The following is a 16030-nucleotide window of genomic DNA, read 5'->3' as shown; positions in this document are numbered from 1 at the left end:
AGCACACTTATCTTTGGTGCAGAATCCTTTGGCGTGCTATAGCTGCAGCTGCCAGTGTAACGTTTCTGAAATTAACTCCAAATTTGGAGCAAAACGGATCAATCGAGAGGTAATATAACTGTTGCGGGTGTAAGTAAAATTTTCTAAGCATTGAGATCGAATCGAATGAAAGAATATGATCATGTGGTTATGTTTGAATGACTATAAAAAATAATAAAATTTATTTGGTTTGACGATAAATCAAGAAGTCAGAACTTAGAAGATGATGTATCTCTAAAGACAAGTTATTGAAGTCATATGTTCCTCTAAAAAAGAAAATAAGGATCATCAAAAGCATGTTGTTTCGATTAAATATACAACGATGGTTATTGGGAGTGTGAAGATACATATGTCAACATTGTATATAGTTAATTTGAATAAGTTGTATATTTATACAAATCTTGTAAATCAACCGTTAAGTCGAATTAAGTTATAAATAGACACAATGATAGATATTTTTCCTTGACTACGAAGATCGCACATAACACTTTACATCAACACATCACACAAGGAAAATGACTATTGGTTATCAGGATGAAATGTATGTTGAAATCCATACTTCGATGTAATCTACAATTTTTGTCATTTCTTTTTTTTGATCAATTTCCGTTTCATGCAATCCTCATCTTCTATATTTATTTTTCAAACTTCATACTTCTTTCAATCTCAATTTCTTCTCTAAACTCAAATTTATTTACTTGCTGTTCTTTACTTTCTAGCCATTTTCATATTGCTTAGCACTTTAATTTTCATTTTACATTTCAAGCACTTTACCTTTCTGTCATTTTAATTATTGATTGCATTTCAATTCAATTGGCTTTCAAAATTCTTTTACATTACAAATTTGTTACTATGTTTATTTTTGTGACTTTAAATACCAATCAATTTGTACATTTCTATTTGTCTAAGAATATAATCAAAATGGGTATTTTCGATAGTAATACATTATTCCATCAAGAGTTTATGTTTGTTCGATTTATCTCATATTTCTTTAGTTGAAAGTCATATCGACTATTAATTTAACAAAAAAGATCTTATAGTTGCAATTTTGGCTCACCAAATAAAATAAGTTGTTTGTGGTTGATTAAAATTAAGAGTGAAAAAAAATCAATATATTTACTTTCAATTATCAAAATGAATTTTCACCATAAACAATAACCAACTAGGTTAACGATCAAAGAAAATGTAAGCGATATGATAAAATAATTCAATGTCAATTGATAAGAACTCAAGTATCATTTTAATTTGAATCAAATTTTATTGAGTTATGCAGTAAGGAGTAAGTCCCTAGTCAAGTTTACCCGAATGAAATTTCACTCTAGATTTATTTTCCATTCTAGCAGTAAATAGTAATTCATATAATATTTGATTTTTACATTTAGTTACAAGCATATTAAAATTTACAGAATTCAACGATACCTTTTCGATTTAGCTATGATAAAATCTTATTACATATATATATTTTTTAGTTTAATATATACACATTTATTTGCATATGTTACTTTGTAGTTTGTATAATTTTTTTTAATCCATTGTCTTTATCATGAGATTTATGTTGGAATTTTTAATAAACCTTATAAAATGTCAAATGAGCACCAAAACACATTACGTCAGATTATCAAGAGGTTTTAAGGAATACCTAGATTCATAGAGCTTGATCAACACGCCGTGAAATCTTACAATTGTCACGAACAATTGGTTTAATGACCTTCCTCAACCAAATCACCTTCTTCTTTATGAGACCTTCATTTTCTCTTTAGATGGGGAAAGGAGAAACTGTTTCTTGTTTTGGTGTATTGGGGATCATAATCATGCCTTAGGTTTTAACCTATTAGGGTTTCCATTATCCCCTAATGGACCAAACTGGTTTTCGCTCATTAAGCCCATATCAATTTTCTGTTGAGAGTTTAATGGGCTCATTGAATTATATCACTTTATATTGAACCCATCTAAATGTAAATAACTAATATAAATGTTATAATATAATATGTAATCCATATTAATTAATTAGGAATTATAAAATTACTAACAATCTCCCATTTGGATTTCGTATTAACCTTATACATTTATATCACAAAATTCTTTAGGCGCGCAACCGTATGCTATTTACTTTTAGACTCATTTTATACAATCTAGTCCATCTCATATAGCAACAGGAAACCAATGTAGTTTTCGTCACAATTCAGCGTGACTAAGCCACAATGATCACCACTGTTATTCATACTCGATGACATAGATCAAATATAGATAAGCGGCATGGAAATTACATACAATGCGATCTTAATCATGTTTATTTCCAACTAGTCCAAACTTTATTCTTTATAGAGATCAATCCAAAATGCAATACAAATATTGCACACAAAACAAGCTCAAAATAGAATGATAAACATCAATTTTATTTTTGCAAAAAATCCAAACAATACAAATATCTGAAAAATATAAGATATAAAACATAAATGGGACTCCCACTAAACTAAGGTACTGTTAGGAACTACACCCATATGAGCAGTGTGCTCATGAAAAACTCTAGGTACCAAACCTTTAGTAAGTAGGTCAGTTAGCATGGAATCAGTCCCTATATGTTATACGGAAATCCGCCTATTATGAACTCTTTCCTTCATAACCAGAAACTTGATGTCAATGAATTTTGACTTGGTTGTACTCCTATTGTTGTTGGAGTAAAGAACTGTAGAGTTATGGTCACAATAAATTTTCAATGGTCTTTCAATGTCATCGACCACACGCTAACTAGTGACAAAGTTTCGCAGCCATATCCCGTGATTAGATGCCTCAAAATAAGCAATGAACTTCACAACCATGGTTGAAGAAGCTACAAGAGTCTGTTTAGCAGACTTCCAAGAGATAGCTCCTTCAGCCAACATATATATGTATCCAGAAGTGGAACATTTGCTGTCTTGACATCCAACAAAATCAGAGTCTGAGTACCCGATGATCTCTAAATTATCAAACTCCTGATAAGTGAGCATGTAGCCTTTTGTTCTCTTCAAGTAACGCATTACGCATTTCACTACCTTCCAATGCTGCAATCCAGGATTACTCAAGTATCTGCCCAGAATTCCTACGACAAATGATATGTCGGGATGAGTACAAACTTGAGCATACATCAGACTTCCTACTGCTGATGCATAGGGAATCTTCTGCATCTCAGTTCTTTTAAGGTCATTATTGGGGAATTGTTTGAGACTGAATTTGTCTCCTTTAGCTATTAGGGTATCTCCTGGTTTACTATCTTTCATGCCGAATCTATCAAGTACTTTATTGATATAGCTTTCTTGTAACAACCTTAGGATACCTTGAGAGCAATCTTGTAGTATCTTAATACCTAACACAAAAGAAACTTCCCCAAGATCTTTCATTTCAAAAATTTTCGTTAGAAATCTCTTGGTCTCCTGTAAGAAGGCTATATCTTTGCTAGCAAGTAGTATATCATCGACATATAATACCAAGAATATGTATTTACTCCTACTAAACTTATGATATACACAATCATCAACTACATTTGCCTCAAAACCATATGAGGTAATGACTTGATGGAACTTGTAATACCATTTACGGGAAGCCTGTTTGAGAGCATAGATGAATTTCTTTAGTTTGCATACCATGGACTTTGAGTCACCTAACACAAAGTTTTTTGGTTGCACCATATAAATCATTTCTTCAATGTCACTATTACGACAGTCTTGACATCCATCTGATGTAGCTCTAAGTCAAAATGAGCTACCAGTGCCATTATAGTTCTAAAAGAATCCTTTGAAGATATTGGAGAAAAGGTCTCTTTATAGTCAATGCCTTCCTTCTGAGTAAAGCCTTTAGCAACTAGACGAGCCTTATATCTCTCGATATTACCCCTTGAATCCTTCTTGGTTTTAAATATCCATTTACAACCAATAGGTTTCACACCTTTAGGAAATTCGACTAGATCCCAAACTTCATTGTCTTTCATAGACTTCATCTCATCCTTCATGGCATTAATCCATTTTTGAGAGTTAGAATTGCGCATAGCTTGACAGAAGTTGATTGGATCATCCTTTGTTAAACCAACACCATCCTCATGTTCATGGAGAAATATAATATAATCATTTGAGATTGCACTTCTCCTCTCTCTAATGGATCTCCTTAATGACACTTCTTGAGGTTGTTGAGGTTGCTCTAAAGGTATTTGAGGGAGAACCTCATTATTGTCTTGTTCTGGAACAATGTCAATAGTTTGAACATTGTCTTCTATTACTGGAGTTGTGTCTTGAACAATAATAGGTACGAGGACTTGATCACTATAAATAACAGGTTCTTCCTCAAAAACAACATTTCTTATATTCTCTTCCTTCCCAAACTCAACTTCCTTAAGAAATCTCGCATTTCCCGTCTCAAAAAAGTATCTTAAGGTGAGATTGTAAAATTTATAGCCCCAAGAGCGTTCAGCATAGCTAACAAAATAGTAGCTAATTGTTCTTGAGTCCAGCTTTCTTTCATGTGGCCTATATGGTCGTGCCTCAGCCGGACAACCCCAAATGTGCAAATGTTTAATGCTTGACCTTTTACCAGTCCAAAGTTCATAAGGGGTTTTGTTAACTGCTTTACTTGACACCCTATTAAGGATGTAAACTGTGGTCTTTAAGGCTTCTCCCCAAAGTGACTCTGGCAAAGAGGAATGACTAATCATACTTCTCACCATATCCTTAAGATTTTGGTTTCTTCGTACTGCTACACCATTCATGCTAGGTTTACTCGACATAGTGTATTGTGGAACAATTCCACACTCTTTGAGAAAAAGTGAAAATGGTCCTAAACGTTGTTCTCCTGATCCATCATATATGCCATAGTACTCACCACCACGGTCATATTTGACAACCTTAATTTTCTTTTCAAGTTGAAGTTCAACCTCAGCCTTAAAAGTCTTAAAAACGTCTAGGGATTGGGACTTCTCATGTATCAAATATAGGTAATCGTATCTAGAGTAGTTATCTATGAACATAATGAAATATTGTTGTCCATTCCAAGAAGTTGTAGGGAAAGGACCACAAATGTCTGTATGCACTAGTTCTAAGACGTCTTTAGCTCTTTTGGCACCTAATTTCCTTATGTTTGTTTGTTTTCCCTTTATGCATTCAACACAGACCTCAAAGTTCGATAAATCCAAAGGGTTAAGAATTTCATCCAACACAAGTCTCTTAATTCTCTGTTTAGAGATATGACCTAAACGCTTATGCCATAAGGTGGTTGAATTCTCATTCAACTTTCATTTTGTACCACGTGAACTTATTTGCAGTATTTCATTATAGGAGCTAACAACATCAAGCATGTAAAGATTATCAATTAAAGAACCAGAATCAACCATATTTGAATTTTGGTAGAGACTAACTTTATTATTTCCAAATGAACAAGAAAATCTAAATTTTTCCAAACTAGAAATAGAAATCAAATTCCGTCTAAAGGATGGTACAACAAAAGTCTCAAATAAATTCAAATAAAATCTAGTTTTTAACTGTAATCTAAAAGTTCCAATAGCTTCCACTGCAACCTTCTTGCCATCACCCACAAAGATGAACCTTTCATCATCACTTGGCGGTCGGCTCCACAGGCAACCCTGCATAGTCATACTTATGTGAGTAGTAGCACCAGAATCTACCCACCAAGTATCTTTAGGTACAAAAGCCAAATTAACTTCAGAACAAACTAAAGTAAGAAATTTACCTTTCTTCGCACGCCATGCGGCATACTTGGGACACTCTTTCTTCATGTGTCCCGACTTCTTGCATAAGTATCAGGTAAATTCCTTATCATTCTTTTGTTTCTTTTGCTGAGAATTCCCTTCTGTAGCACCCTTAGTCTTCTTCCTTTTCTTATTCAGAGAGGTCGAAGTCAAGTTAGCACTTTCAGTCCTATCTCTTTGCAGCCTCTCCTCCTTTTGCACACAATGAGATATAAGCTCATTGAGGGACCATTTGTCCTTCTAAGTGTTATAACTCACTTTGAATTGCCCAAAGTGTGCAGGAAGCGAGATTAAAACCAAGTGTTTGAGCAGGTCTTCACCAAGCTCTAACTTAAGTGACTTGAGTTTCGATGCGAGATTGGACATCTCCATAATGTACTCCCTTATGTTCCCTTTGCCTTTATACTTCATGGAGATGAGTTTGGCCAAAAGGTTACTCGTCTTCGCTTTTTTTTTTTTCATTTTTGGAAAAGTATTGCTCAATTTCTTGAAACGCCTCTGGAATAGAGCGCTTCATGATCATAAGACACATTCAGTTAGACCGATCCCACTTCTCAATTTTTACCTCATTAGAGGTTTCCGGAGTGGAAATAGGTCGTTCCGTCCTCAATGCCAAGTCCAAATCCATACAACCAAGAACAATTTTTACGGCTTCCTTCCAAATCTTAAAATTTGTCCCATTTAGAATTGGGATAGAATTCACTTGGGTAGTAACATTTGCAGCACTGACAATATTAACTAAAGGGAGAACAAAAAACTAATAACATGTTCACAAATAATCAAGCAAGTCATATAAAGTATATATAACAAGACATGCAAATATTTCACATAACAGATCCATCACAAGATACTCAGCACAATATCAATTCTAGTCTTTTGACAAAAATTAATTTGTAATTGGTACTCTCAACGCAATGATCAAATATTGACAATTAGTTCTGTCAAATAATAGTATTTCTTTGGACCGACTATCATTCACATGAAATTTTTTTTATAATTGTCACATATTTATTATCGCATGTAATTATTTGGCCAAATTGTGTCTTCCTTTGTGTTGAGTACAATTTGCATAAATAATTCCATACTAACATCCATGCAATTTAATTAAATCAATTTACACAATAGAGGTTACATTGACAACATAATGGTTCAATCAATTTAATTAAAATTACCGGACACACAAATAAATGGAAAGGATCCGAAACGAATATTTGAACCCAATTATGATAGCAGTAAATATTTGAAAACAACATCATGGTAAACTAATTACGCATCCAAAACGAACATACCATAGTACTATCGTAAATTTGTACTAACCACAAGAATATCATAAACTATCAGCCTATCACCGATTCATGAAGGAAAAATAGTTGACAAGAAAAAACTATAAATTATTCATATAAGACAATGACCATTGCCTTATTACTGATTCATATAAACAAATATATATATATATATATATATATATATATATATATGTATATATATATATGAAATTGTGTCACGTACAAAACATCATGATAATGACATACATATAGATTCACAAATCGCACACAATGACCTTATATAAAAAATATAAGTCCATGTAGCTTTGTATTTGACGTAAAGAGTTTTCATAAGCCTTATATGTATAAAAAAAAAACTTTCTCGCTCACGAAATATATATTGTTCAAGAAAACAAACGCCAAATACGTAGAACCTTTATCACAAATAGAATAATATGTAAGCACACGCGACACAAACAAAAAACTGTGTACAAACCCGTAAATCAAATGCAAAGGCCTTTTATTCAATTGAAAAAAAGAAAAACTTTACGACTATAACACAAAAATTTACGGATTTTACAATTTCATTGATTGAAATAGTTTCTCCCCAAAATAAAATTAGGGTTTATATAACTAAAATGATCCAGATATAATACATATCAAACAACTTTAAATCCCAATAATCTAATAGTAATGATGGCTCTTATATCATTTGTTGGGATTTTTAATAAACCTTATAAAATGCCAAATGAGCACCAAAACACATTACGTCAGATTATCAAGAGGTTTTAAGGAATACTTGGATCCATAGAGCTTGATTAACATGCAGCAGAATCTTACAGCGGTCACGAATAATTGGTTTAATGACATTTCTCAACCAAATCACCTTCTTTCTTATGAGACGTTCGTTTTCTCTTCAGATGAGGAGAGAAGAAACTGTTTTTTGATTTGGTGTATTGGGAACCATAATCATGCCTTAGGTTTTAACCTATTAGAGTTCTCATTATTCCCTAATGGACTAAACTAGTTTCCACTAATTAAGTCCATATCAATTTTCTGTTAGCCGTCTAATGGACTCATTGAATTAGATCACTTTATATTGAATTTATCTAAATATAAATAACTAATATAAATGTTATAATATAATATGTAGTCCATATTAATTAATTAATTAAAAATTATAAAATTCCTACACATTTTATATTTCTATGCTTATAATATTACACGAAACTGAAACTCAGGCATAAAAATAAATATTATATAAAAAAAGTTCATGAAACTCTTGATGAGATAAAATTACAATATTATTTTGTGCAAAGGTAATAATAACACATTTAGTGTATTATGGTTCTATATACTTCAACGAAACACGTTAGTAACTGACTTTTTTTTTTTTTTGAGAATAAATGACATGCTAGTTTCTACTTGTTTAAAATTTAGAAGTATATCATTTATAATTTTAAGGCAACTTGTAACGTACATGTTTTTATATCTGGAGCTCATTTTAATCCTCTGCTTGATATACGATAGAGGATGCTGTATAAGATCAGACATGATATAATCCCAGGAATATATACTAGACATGATTTTTCACGTGTATTCCCACGTAAAAGGGTGAAATCCAATATTTTCAATTTCCTTTGGAAATAGAACTTAATAATTTTCCACTTTCACTTTATTTCAGTTTTTTTAAAATATTTTTATTTTTATAATTACAATAAATCTTAAAATATTCCAAAGAATGCTAAATAGTTATTAAACATGTTGATAAAAATAACATTTCTAATAATAGTATTTTCAGGAATATAATTTACTCCTTGGAACGTAAGTATTCATTTATTTTCAAGTAAATAGTGATTTTTATTCTTGAATGTGTAGAACGCTGATAAATTTATCCCCAAAAGATAAATTTTAATCCTAAAAGTAAAAAAAGTGAGACAAATCCATTTATCTGCTAACTTCCGTCCGTTACGCGTTAATGAAAGAGTATGTGGTCTATTCACGGATGAATTTGTCAGCGCTCTACACATCCATGGACGAAAATGACTATTTACCCATAATATAATTTAATCTTTATCTTCTTTCATTTTTTAATCCTTGCAAGCATAAGATTACAATAAATACTTAAAAAAAAGAAGAAAGCAAGTATAAGTTAGAACAAATATAATAATAAGCATAATATGAATTAATAAGCATAATGAGTCTATTGTTCTAAAATTTATAATTTGACATTACCTTACCCAAAATATGAGATTCAAACAAAAAATGAACAACCATTAAGTTAATCTTTAAAAAAAATGAGACCCAACTTGGTTTTATCACTACTTAATATTGTTACAATAGAAATTTAAGAGTAACAAATTATGCTTATTAATCAATAATATGCTTATTATTATGTTTGTTCTAACTTATGTTTGTTTTTCTATTTTTTTAAGTGTTTAGTGTAATATTATGCTTGTAATGATTATAAAAGGGAAAGATGAAGATTAAATTATATTTTGGATAGTAAAACGCTAACAAATTCGTCTCTGAATATGTCACATAGACTCTTTCATTAACGATAATGGGTGAAAGTTAACACATGAATAAATTTGTGGTACCTTTTTTACTTTCGAGATTAAAATTTGAATTTTCGAAGACAAATTTATCAGCGCTCTACATATTCAGAAACAAAAATGATTATTTATCTTTTATTTCCTTCCTCTTACCGTTTTGATCCTTTTGGACATGCGGACAAAAATAGCCGTGTTAATTTTATGGGCTTTATTGTGTTATAGCCCACCTTGCTCTAGTGGGCCTCTTTTAGCCCATGAAAGCAAAACCTTAGGGGAAATGCTAGGCGCACCCAGCAATATTGCACCCAACAATTTATTGAATGGGCCATTTTGCCCTTCATTAAAAAAGTTAAATAAAATGTTTAAAAAGCTTTCCCTCTCCCGGAATCATTCATGCCTCTTCTTCTTGCTTATGCTTTTCTTCCCTCTTCCGCGAGCCTGCGTTTTCTCCTCTCCGTGAGCCCGGCTACTAATTGTTTCGCTTGGACGCCATTTCCCTTCGAGGTAGGTGTGCCTAACCTTCCCTTTGCTTTTATTATGCACTATAGTTGTAGCATTTAGGGTAGGTTAGAAGAACCTTAGGTTAGCGGAACCTTAGGGTAGAAGACGCTAGAAAAAATGGGGAAAGGGAGCTTACGGTGGTGCCTTCCGGAAGATCCTTTTAGGGTTCTTTCGGAACTTCCGGAAGAAGGTCTTCCGTAAGATTTCCAGAAGAAGGGTTCTTCCGGAAGTAATGAAACGTCTTCCGGAAGTACTGGTCTTTCGGAAAGCTTCCGGAACACCTCTTTCGGAAACTTTCCGGAAGAAGTAATTCTTCCGGAAACTTTCCGGAAGAAGGGTTCTCCCGGATGACCTTTCAGTGCTTCCGGAAGAACTTTCCGGAAGACCCCTTCTTCCGGAAGTTAGGTTTTTTTTTAAATATTGTTTTTTTTTTAAAAAGTTAGTGTATTTTATTTATAAATAAAGTTGGTTATTTGTATAAATTAAGTTGGTTATTTTTGTTAATTGTTTTTGTTTATTTTTTATATGATTTTAGTTGAGTATTTTACTAATTATTTAATTTTAAATTACTTATGTATTTTTTTTTATAAATGAAGTAGTTTATTTTTATAAATAAAGTTGTGTGTGATTTCGAATTTTTTTTAAATACTAATTATTTTTTATATATGATATAAATTAAGTTGTGTATGTTTTGAAATTTTTTCCCCATTTTTGTTTTATTTTTATATATAATTTTAGTTGTGTATGTTTACTAATTATATATTTTGAAATTAGTTGTGTTTTTTTTGTCTATAAATAAAATTTTTTATTTTATTATAAATAAAGTTGTTTATTTTATTATAAATGAAATATTTTTTTTTATAAATGAAGTTGTTTATTTTTTAAAATTAAGTTGTGGATGTTTAATAATTAATTATTTGTACATTAGTTGTGGTTTTTTATAAATGAAGTTTTTTTTTTAAATTAAGTTGTGGATGTTTAGTAATTAATTATTTTTATATTAGTTGTATTTTTTTTATAAATGAAGTTGTTTATTTTTTTTAAATTAAGTTGTGGATGTTTACTAAATAATTTAGTTGTGTTTTTTTTTTTATAAATGAAGTATTTAAATTTTTTTTAAAATTAAGTTGTGGATGTTTACTAATTAATTTTTTTTACATTAGTTGTGTTTTTTTATAAATGAAGTTGTTTAATTTTTTTTTAAATTATGTTGTGTATGTTTTCAAATAATTTGATTTAAATTAGTTTTATTTGTTTATAAATAAACTTGTTTTATTTTTATAAAGAAAGTTGTGTATATTTTGATCGAAAAAAATACGTGTTCGACATGATTTGCAGATCATGGCTAGAACACGAGGTTTAGGTCGTGCCATAGGTAGACTTGTAGGCAGAGATAGACATGATGACCATGATGCAGCTGATGTTCCCGAGAGGCGTAGGCCTACTGCCTCAGCTCGTAGGCAACGGGTTCATCAGATGACTACGAATGCACGTGATATGGCTGAGGACGTTGCTAACATGACTGACGATGTCCCTGATCTGGCTGCGGAGGCACCTGAGATGCGTGCGAACGTACATGGTGCTGATGGTGCTGAGGGGTCAGATGCTGATGATGCTGCTGAGGGATTCCCTGGTGGGCCACGTGACCCGTCAGTACTGGCATCATTTGCGGACCATGTTGCACATGCTGTTTGGAGTGGACAAGTATTTTAATTTGTTAATTATTTATCATTGTTGATTTATTTGTTTGTCATTAGTTATTTTTAATAATTGTATAATTTGTACTTCAAATCAGGAACGTCCTGATTTGAAGTTGGTGTCACATGGGAGGAAGGTGACACTGATTGGGAGGCCAGTGCCTGAGATTGAAGGACTGGTTGCTGCCACAAGATTAAGTCCACTGATCGATTGTTCAGTTATTACTGGCGATCTTGGACTGATATCCGCATTGGTGGAGAGGTGGCACGGTGAGACCAACACCTTCCACCTTCCGGTAGGAGAGTTGACGATCACATTGGATGATGTGTCGTCACTCCTTCATTTGCCCATCACTGGCGCGTTGCACACTTTTCATGCTCTTTCTATGGAGGAAGCGAGATTTTTGCTGACAGAGTTGCTTGAGGTGTCTGCCGAGGAGGCTAGAGCCGAGACAACACTGACACGTGGGGCATATGTACGACTAGGATGGCTTCAAGACATTTATGAGACGAGATGTCAGGCCCGACGGTGGATTGTAGCAGCTCGCGCTTATCTGCTGCACCTGGTCGATTGCACTCCTTTTGCTAATAAGAGTGCAACATACGTGCATGTGGTTCACCTAAATGCTTTTCGGGACCTCGCTAAGAGTGGTGGTTATGCTTGGGGAGTTGTCGCGCTGGTTCATATGTATGACCAGTTAGATGAGGCTTCTAGGACCACCACATGACAGCTTGCGGGGTACTTGACGCTATTACAGGTAAATTTTGTGTTTTTTAATATGTTACGTTCGATTATGATTTAAACATGTTTTTATGTTATGTTAACCTCATTTTATGTGTAGTGCTGGATCTATGAGCACTTCCCTAGTGTGCACTAGTGCGTGACAGATGATACATACCAGGAGACGTCCCCACGTGCTTCCCAGTGGTTGACGTCGAAGGCGCACATGAAGGGGATCACAGGAGCACCTTACAGGACTGCCTGACGATCGTCAGAGGGGGAGCCAATGCTGATGGAAGTGTCAGGGCTCGTCAGAGACGCTGCACGGAGCATTGATTATTGTATTTATTTTTTGTCTTGTAGTTGACATGAATATTTGTAATTATTATAGCTTTTTGTTTAATATAGTTGACTTGTTTCGTACCGTTTATTATTTTATGATATTAACTGACGTATGGATTCTGATTCAGATTGTGGTCCTTAAGCGAAGTTTTCGAGTGTTTTAAATTTATTTTTAAAAAAAGTGAACCTAAAATCATGAGTTTTGTTCGTAAGAATTACATTAAAAATAAATGTTTTTAAAATCATTCATAATTCATAATTCATAATTATGTGTTAATAAGATTTTTAAAGTAATTATCATATATAATAAATTATGATTCGATCATAATTTACACTATTAATATATAATATTTAATAATAAGCTCGTACCAAAAACAAAATAAAAAAAAATACATGACAATGAAATCGTCATATAAGATACGACAAATATCACTTTAAAAAAATTAATGTTTAAGTACCCATTTTTGGGGTTTTTTTTCCGTGGGCGTGCGAGTGCCGTGAGACAATGGAGGACCGCTATTTCTCATGTTTGGACGTCAAAGAACCCAAAAAAATTATTCCTGTTCCCCGGTTCCATCAAATAACACGTAAAAACAAAGCCAGAAAATCCAAAAAAATAGGAAATGGACCCTTTTTCATGTTCAAGTACCCATGTTTGGGATTTTTTTCCGTGGGTGTGCCAAGGCTGTGAGACAATGGAGGGCTGTTATTTCTCATACTTGGACGTCAAAGAATCCAAAAAAATTATTCCCGTTCCCCGGTTCCGTCAAATAACATGTAAAAACAAAGCCAGAAAATCCAAAAAAATAGGAAAGAGACCCTTTTTCATGTTCAAGTACCCATGTTTGGGATTTTTTTTCCGCAAGTGTGCCAGTGCCGTGAGACAATGGAGGGCCGCTATTTCTCATGTTTGAATGTCAAAGAACCCAAAAAAATTATTCCCGTTCCCCGGTTCCGTCAAATAACACCTAAAAACAAAGCCAGAAAATCCAAAAAAATAGGAAAGAGACCCTTTTTCATGTTCAAGTACCCATGTTTGGGATTTTTTTCCATGGGTGCGCCAGTGTCGTGAGACAATGGAGGGCCACTATTTCTCATGTTTGGACGTCAAAGAACCCAAAAAAATTATTCCCGTTCCCCGGTTCCGTCAAATAACACCTAAAAATAAAGTCAGAAAATCCAAAAAAATAGGAATTAGACCCTTCTAACAATTAATTTTTTGAACCATTGAAACAACACATTCAACTTTATTATGGGAATTAAACACGCCGTAAACAGGTATAGGTTACATCAACGAAAAAGCAAAAAAATAAACATCGCATTCAGTTGTTTAGCGATGTCCCAGTGACCTCATCTTCGATTTTCACAACATATTTAGTAAAGACTGCTAAAATTTCTATTGGTCCATATTTTTTCCAGTTGTTAGATTGTACTAACACCTTCAGCAGTTCATCGTTGGTCCTCAGCTCATTTATTTCATATTTCATAAGCGTATCCGAATACTCAAAGCGAGCTGGTTGGCGGAAAAACAATCGTCTTACCGTTTGTGATTTGTGAATTCCAAGAGGGGGAATCCCTTTAGGTGCAACTTGCTTTATTAAATTCTTCAGTTCATCGATGGTACATGTTGAAGAAATTTGAAATTTCTTAGGATTTTTTCCTATGAACGCGCATCCAACAAATTTGTTCTGCGGTGGCATGTTCCATTTCCCGTTGTAATACAGGATCGCGTCATGAGTACGGGGCATAGTGCGTTCAAGTAAGTTTATTATTCCATCTGGCATTCTTCCAACGATGACCAACACAAGAAAATTGATCATTACACATTAACATTGTGTTGACATCGTCATCATTTATCAATTTCATACACTGAAAGTGAATTTGGTTACCTGTATCGGTGAATGGCTTCCGGTAGTGAATTTCATCCAAAAATTATTTGTCGGATAGCTGAAGGGTATTGTGTATTCTGGTTTTTAGGCTTGCAAAATCACAGCTATTTGGTACTCGAATGGGCACCGAAGTTGAAGTTTGGAAGTAAACGCCAGTATCATTGTGAATAATTGATCCATTTGGAAAAATGAAAGCCAACCTTGAGTTGACAATCGTCTGACTGCTAGTTTCTCCTAAAAATGCCATACTTTGTGTATCAATTGGGAGACTATTTGAAAGCAAGATAATGTGTGATTTATTAGCCGTGTCTGCTATATATATAGATGGTTGTGACCGAGCGATTGCTTAACTTTGTTTACAAAAAAATAGACACGTGTGAACATTTTCGTGTTTATGTTTCCTTCAGAATGTATAGTCAAGTCAGTCAATGTGTTGTCGCGCTCAAACTTTAATACGCATGCATGTCATTATGTGTTGTCAATTATGACAATGATGTATGCTACACGCGTAAATGATTTTAGTTGGACCAACAATTTTTTTGCTTAACCAAACGAGTACTTAATAATATTAATTGGTTAGTAATGAGTTACAACAAATTATATCGCATAATGAATACAATTACATAAACAATGCATGTTTAGTCTTCATTTAGGTCGACATAGTGTCTTTTGAATGACATCAAGCTTGTGTATTGCTGCATTCTACTAATATATGGAATTGTCCATTGCTTTGCCTGAGAATAACAATTGCTTGACCACAACAACGCTGGAGGCGGTAAGGGACAATGGTCTTTCAAATAAACCTGTTGTACATGAACAAAGATTATATCATGCGATGACCGTGCAAATGAACTAGTGAAGTCATTGCATAATTGTTATACTAACTATATTCAATGTACCTGAACAAAATGATTTCCAAACACGTGACCGACACATATCATGCGGTGCCCAGAAGAATCAGGTGGCAGTTGACTTCTAAGAGGAAAAAATGTCATGCTTTGTTGTTGGGACAACGATACAAGAATTACGTTATACCGTGATGCAATCACATATCCCATCTCCGTTATATCCATCCACTTGTCCACACTAACCTAAATCAACCAAACATACACATGTAAGTAATTTAAAGTTTGTTATTAAAAAAATTAACCTAAAAACATACCTTCGAAAACCCATAAACAAGTAGGGACAACTTTAATTGTTCAAATCTTTTTGTGCCATCGAAGAGGTTCATGTACTCATGCGACCACCTGCCAAGTTCTTTAATCAATTCATTACGCACTAACGGCC

The 16030-nt window shown here is 33.3% G+C and overlaps 1 protein-coding gene across 1 annotated transcript; it reads left to right on the top strand.

Moving 5' to 3' along the window:
* Nucleotides 1-11588: 11588 nt before the first annotated feature.
* Nucleotides 11589-12516, top strand: LOC102665026 (protein MAIN-LIKE 1-like). Its single transcript, XM_006579093.1, has 2 exons — nucleotides 11589-11787; nucleotides 12008-12516. The coding sequence occupies exons 1-2, from the start codon at nucleotides 11589-11591 to the stop codon at nucleotides 12514-12516; spliced, it is 708 nt and encodes a 235-aa protein (XP_006579156.1).
* Nucleotides 12517-16030: the final 3514 nt, after the last annotated feature.

This window comes from Glycine max, chromosome 4 (genome assembly GCF_000004515.6).
Source record: "Glycine max cultivar Williams 82 chromosome 4, Glycine_max_v4.0, whole genome shotgun sequence".
NCBI lineage: Eukaryota > Viridiplantae > Streptophyta > Magnoliopsida > Fabales > Fabaceae > Glycine > Glycine max.
Note: the sequence above shows the minus strand (reverse complement) of the source record. Positions and strands in the feature narration are given on the sequence as shown.

Bases quoted from the DNA above. Each gene is read 5' to 3' on its own strand.
- LOC102665026 (XM_006579093.1), top strand. From the start codon at position 11,589: ATGGCTGAGGACGTTGCTAACATGACTGACGATGTCCCTGATCTGGCT. The intron at 11,788-12,007 runs GTGGACAAGTAT...TCGATTGTTCAG, and splicing joins TGTTGCACATGCTGTTTGGA to TTATTACTGGCGATCTTGGA.